Genomic DNA, 6,368 nt, shown 5'->3' on the forward strand with positions numbered 1-6,368 from the left:
AGCTAATTTTTACCAAACAGGTCTACACAAACAGCTAATCAAATCAGCTAGTCAAATCAGCTAATGCAATCAGCTAACAGCTAATGTAATCAGCTAACAGCTAATTCCCAAACAGGGCTATAGGATTTGAGGGATAAGAGGTTTATTTCTCATCTGTTTCACTTTTCTATCTCCTAAACAAACACATGATAACTTATCTCGGGTTTTTTATTCCTATCACACCTTCTATATCCCTTCTAATAAACACCCCGTAGGGATCTACTTATTTTGGGGTTAGAGGAGGTTGACTAAACGAATGTCTACTTATTTTGGAGTTAGAGGAGTTTGACTAAACGAATGTTAGAAAACCTTGAAATAACTCCAATTTCAATCCCCAAATTGGCAGGATTTAAAGGTTGAAATAACATCTTCTCCCCTCACCTTTAAACCTTGTCAAACCTCAATCCAAACAGACCCTAAAAATATTTCAATTTTAAAATTTGTTTTGTTAGACAAAGTTAATAGCAAATTAAGGCAGGTTAATCAAAATTTGATTTAATTAAACTTTAAGCAAAGCATTAAACAGTGATTACAGTGACAGTAAAACAAAAGTAACGTTAAACCTCTCTCTCCCACCAAACTGAATCCACTTTGAAAATCTCCCCACAAACTTCGCTCTTCTTTTCTTAACCGCTCCACCTTCTTAATCACTTCTCTTCTTCTTCTTCCTCCTCCAGAAACGCTTCCCCAAATTTCAATTCCAAACGTTTCTCCATGGGTAAAGAATCAGATGCCGCCAAATCCAAATTAGTATTAGACATTTGCGCTCTTTCGACCCTCTCCATTTCGTGTTCTCATCGGAATACTTCTTACTCCTCTGTTAATCCACATTTTATCGACTGGTATCGCCTTCTCGGAGTATGTTAATTTGTTGATTTTTAATGCTGTAATCTATGGAGATTTTGTGATTTTCTCTGATTCGGAATGATCTGTTTCTGTTACAGGTAGAAGAAGATGCAGGTGTTGATTTTATTCGGAAACGGTATCGGAAACTTGGTAATTTGTTTCTTCGTTTTTCGGCGTTCGTGATTTCTCTTGTATTCTCTGTTTGGCAACAGAGATTTGATGTTTGTTTGTTGGTGCAGCTTTGCAGCTTCATCCGGATAAAAATAAGCATCCTCAAGCTGAGATTGCATTCAAGCTTGCCCTTGAGGTTAGAGATATTCTTGTTTAATTTCTGTTTGGTTCAGTTATTGTCAGAATCGAATGAAATCGTATTTGAAATCATGTGTGGAATATGCAAATTTCAAATTCAAATGTCAGTTCTTATCTTCATTGATCGCATTTTCCAAACAGTCTTCCATTTGGACATAACAATCTTTTATATAGAGAACGATTTCACAGAATAATATCACTAGTTATAGTTTTAAATTAATAATCTCCTACTTAAAAGGAACAATGGTTCAATCCAAACAATGTTTAGCGCAACATTATCTTGCTTGGATAAATTTTAATCCAAGTCTTCCACTTAGTCGTAACAATCCCTTGCTCATAGAATAACTATAGTCGTTAAAGGTGCGCTTCGACCTAGGCTCAGGTTTTAGCGCCTCTGCAGCAAAGAGGCGGGTAATGTCCATCGGGTGTGCTCCTTGTTTGAGACGAGTTTAGAATAATAAATAGAAAAAAGAAATAACATCGATTAGAATAATAAAGAAAGAAAAAAAACCATCAATTAGATAAATAAAGAAAGATAATTAGAATAATAAAGAAAGATATATAGAACTTTAAAAATCAATTAGTGGGCTTTCTATTTCTTGAGCGTGCGTCTACACCTTCTGCTCAAACTCTATTACGTCCTTGCATCTTAGTGTGTCTACACACTGTGCCTAAACTCTAGAACGTCCTTAGATCTTAATGCGTCCTTACATCTTAATGCGTCTACACCTTCTGTCCAGACTCTACTACGTCCTTGCATCTTAGTGTGTCTACACCTTGTGCCCGGACTCTAGAACGTCCTTACATCATTAGCATTTCATTCTCTTTCTTAAATGTGGTGGGCAACAAAAAGAAATAATGAATCAAACGGTTTAACCATCTTTTAATCCAACAATCTCCTATTCGGACGTAATAATCTCTTATTTTTATTCCAATAAACTCACTTTAGACATTTTCGGTCACTCTCATACTCACACATCTCAATGACATGACATTGCCCTTTCAGCACCACGTGGCATGAAAAATTATTAATAGTAGTGTTATTTTGCTCTTTAGACTTGGACTATTCTAATAAAAAAAAATTCCAAACATAGGATCAACCAATGGCATTGAACAATATGCATGATTGCCATGTCAACATTTCCAGCAAGAAAAAAAAAACATTTAAAGTTACTTTATTAAAACAAGAAAATATATGTAATTTTATTAAGATAAAAGGAACATTTATGAACTTTTAAAAAGATTGTGGAAACTTATATAACCGATTAATTACCCCTGCTTAGGCGAAATAGAGAAGTCCTAGCATTTGGTACTCTTTCTTAAATATAGTGGGCGAAAAATAAACGCCCGGCGAAACAAGCGTTTAAAAGCTGAATTAGTTATGCAAATAAAGTTTGCATTATTGAACCGATTAATGGAAATGGTACTATAGAGGGTTTCTCACGTGATAGCACCATAAATATGAAGCACATCATTCAATTTTGACAGTAAAAAAGTTACCAGCAAGTTAGATATGAGTTCATTCATTTTGGGTTTAAACCAAAAATGGACATTTTATGGGAATTATTCTCATCTAGATAATGGTCGGAGAATAATTCTTGGTGCTCATCACGGTACTGATACGGGTACAGACATTAGGGATGGCAACGGATAGGTTGCCCGCGGGTAATGCTATTTCTAAAGGATCAATTACATGAATATCATAATTAAATAAAAAATTACAACTAAATCACATCACCAAACTTAATTCTTAATATGTCATTATTCTCTATATATTATGATTTTACACCATAATTTAAAAATTCTAGACTCCAATTTATAAATCATAAACCCTAGAAAATATATTCTAGACTTCTAATTTATAAGTTCTAATCGTTAAAATATATTAAAAGTACTGATTTTACTAATTTGATATAATCCAAAATTATGACTTGACATAGTTGTAAATAGTTGTTAATAATTGAATTTCTGTGTAATTTTCCCATTTCTAAACCCTTATCCTTTTAATGTTGAATTACATGTACCCGTCTCATTACCCTAACTGGTAATGGGTTTGATCTCATACTCGTCCCATTTAATTCGTGAGTACCCTTACCCGTTAAGAATCAATAAATAAAATAAAAATTACTACAAATTTAACAAGCTATAAATTTAATAAATCATCTATCTAAAAATTGAATAAATTGAACCTTAATTAATAAGAATAAAGTAGTTTAGTGGTATCACTCAATTATTAAAAAATAAAAAGTTAGGTTCAAATCTCACTCTTACATATAAAAAACAATGATATTTATTAATATAAAAAAAATTATGACGGGTAACGGGTACCCTAGGGGGTATTTCCATACCCGTCCCATTACCCTAACGGGTAATGGTTTTGATCTCATACTCTTTTATACAGGGTACGGGTAGTCCTATTAGGGTCGGGTAGTATCGGATACCCGCGGGTACACTACCCGTTGCCATCCCTAACTAACACGGGTAATGTCCATCGGGTATTGTTTTTTAATCATTACGATGGATCCACGCTATAATGTGATTATTTTCAACTATAGAATTAAAAACTGCCCCTTCAAAAGAATTATTTCCCAACCCTTACTAAATTTGTAATAATTCCCTTAAAATAACCATTTTGGATGCTTAACCCATTCAATTCTAGCTTTGTAGTTGTCAAGCTAAAAAACCTTAATTAGTGATTTAAAAATCTTAACTAGTGATTTAAAAACCTCTGTTTGACAGGTTTGAGGTTCGATTCCCCACTTCGTTAAAATTTAGCCCTCATTGATAGGTAATCTGTAAATTCCACTGTAACCCTCATTGAGGTCTTTGCCCTGATTTTGAGAGTACGTAGACATACTCTTACCTAAACTTTATTGTAACAAAAAGACTGATTATCATGTTGTATAATTTACATTTTCTACAAGATTATATTAGATAAAATTAATAAAATTAAATGAGTAGTAAGCTTATTACAGTACTTATTGCCTTATCGTCAATGGAGGAATTACAATGTAAGGCTGTAATCGAACCGAATTGATCTTTGACCTGCTTATACTTGGCTCTTCAAAAATTTGAAGAGTTCGAACTTAACATCATGTTCGTGAACTGTTTGCGAACTTGTTGAACAGTTCACAAACTTTGCTTGCGAACAACTCATTAATTATGTTCATTATTTATATTTATTTGAAATTGTTTTAATACAAAACTATATACTTTAAAAAACTATAAAATTAAAGATTACACAATACTACATGGTTTTATATTCCCCTTTATAGAAATACTATTATTAAAAAAAATCGAATCAAGCTTACTTACTAACGTGTTCATGAACTTTATAATCGAGTTTGTTCATGAACATATAACTGAGTCTGCTCGTGAGGTTTTAGGCCGAGTTTCGCCGTACTTAAACTTGAACAAGTGGCTCGGCTCTTTTACAGTCCTACTACAACTTCGGAGAGAAAATAACTAAAATTAAAATTACCAACAAAAATTTCCATCAGAAATGCTTGAGACAAATTTGACGTAGCGACAGAATTGGCGACAAAAATTTTTGTTTTTCTTGCTAAATTTTTATCAATTACCCCGAATATTTTAACTTATTATCGTGTTAGAAATTAACAGCCTAATAAAACTTACCTGCAGGCCTATTCAAATCTATCCGATACCGAAAAGAGACGATCCTTCAACTCAGAAAGACGAAAAAACTTCTGCATCAAATGCAACAGAATCCCATACCGAAACCACCACCCGGAATCAAATAAACGGTCTAGCTCGTCCCGGATTCTGAAAGAGAGATTCAGAGAAGAAGCTAAAGTGATGGAGAATTGTTTAAAAGCTAATGCTGCATTAAGGAATAATAATAATAATGATAATCAATCTCCATTGTTTAATCCAATTCAAAGCAGCAATGTTGGATATGGATTAAGAAGAGAATCACCAATTTTTAATCCTTCTGATTATGTTCTTGAAGGTTATCCTCATATTAGGAATCGGATTTATATGAAACCTGAGGAGGTTTGGTATTCGAGAAGACAAAGTTCGTCGAGTTTTCCTCAGAGGAAGACGAAATATGATTCTCCGATCTTTGAAAATAGATCTGTAACAAGGATTTGTAAGAGTGAACCTGCTTGTGTTAGTTCATAAATTAGAAGTTCAGGAGGTTTAAGCAGCTAGCTAGATTTCATGACATTTTTTCTGTTTAGTTAGATTTTTCAGTAGCTTGAGTAACCGCGGATTCAGGATTCACTGGCAGTGGGTGTTTGTGGTGGTGGTCTCTCATGATTTATAGGTGCTAAATCGATATTTTTTTTAGCTGTTTTTACATAAAAATTAAAAGCCCCGTATACATTTTCATAGAATTTTTTATGTTTTGAGAACCAAATAGCTTCATTCTTTTAAAGGATTTTGTTCCATTTTTTAAAAGATGCGGTTTAAGTTTTTATGATATAGAATCTCTGATTTCAACAACAAAACTAAATTGTTAACTTTTTTCTTTTTTAATCAATGTCACTACAAATTATGTTATGTATCTATTTTTATATTCATAAGGAAAATGAATAAAAAGAAAAGTGTAAATGGAAAATATGAAGGTAAAATAAATATATGATTATAAGTTATTGTGACATTCTTTCAAAAAAAAAAAGTTATTGTGACATGAATAATAATAATATAAAAAGCATGTACCACTCGGTTTATAGAACTACAATCCAATAACCATAGATATATTTTAGGTGTTATTTTACTAAACTGTCCTCATTAATATTTTCAGATTACATGTTATTTTTTTATATTATTGTAATCTAACATTAATGCAAAGACATGCTCAATATTATATTTTTATAAAGACAAAATACAAAAATATACTCCCTAGTTTGACCAATTTACAAAAAAAAAAAAGTTAGAAATTATGTGTTTTGTGAAATTTGTAGTTAAAAATACTTTTGATGTGAAATTTGTAGTTAAAAAGACTTTTGAATCAAATAATACCTATGAAGCACGGACTCTTCCCCGGGGTCGTCGTGGTCGTGTCGGACTCGCCGGACACAGGGACTCGGTGGGATACGGCGGCGATATCGGACACGGGCAGGGATACGGATCGGACACGGCGGGACACGGGAATATGTAAAAGTTTAGGGGTTTTTTTCCAATTCCATCTCTTCTTCTGCGATTTAGGA

At 32.9% G+C, this 6,368-nt stretch overlaps 1 protein-coding gene across 1 annotated transcript; it reads left to right on the top strand.

The window, feature by feature from the left end:
* The first annotated feature begins 753 nt into the window (after positions 1 to 753).
* LOC136217512 (pre-mRNA-splicing factor cwf23) lies at positions 754 to 5,465 on the top strand. The gene is made up of 4 exons (XM_066004103.1): positions 754 to 897; positions 984 to 1,035; positions 1,125 to 1,192; positions 4,837 to 5,465. The coding sequence occupies exons 1-4, from the start codon at positions 754 to 756 to the stop codon at positions 5,335 to 5,337; spliced, it is 765 nt and encodes a 254-aa protein (XP_065860175.1). The 3' UTR covers positions 5,338 to 5,465.
* The last annotated feature ends 903 nt before the right edge of the window (positions 5,466 to 6,368 follow it).

Source organism: Euphorbia lathyris, chromosome 2, assembly GCF_963576675.1.
Source record: "Euphorbia lathyris chromosome 2, ddEupLath1.1, whole genome shotgun sequence".
NCBI lineage: Eukaryota > Viridiplantae > Streptophyta > Magnoliopsida > Malpighiales > Euphorbiaceae > Euphorbia > Euphorbia lathyris.

What these genes read in the sequence shown, in the direction of transcription:
- LOC136217512 (XM_066004103.1), top strand. Translation starts at nt 754, where the DNA reads ATGGGTAAAGAATCAGATGCCGCCAAATCCAAATTAGTATTAGACATT. An exon ending in ACTGGTATCGCCTTCTCGGA is followed by an intron (nt 898 to 983) that starts GTATGTTAATTT and finishes TTTCTGTTACAG; the next exon opens with GTAGAAGAAGATGCAGGTGT. An exon ending in CATTCAAGCTTGCCCTTGAG is followed by an intron (nt 1,193 to 4,836) that starts GTTAGAGATATT and finishes ACTTACCTGCAG; the next exon opens with GCCTATTCAAATCTATCCGA.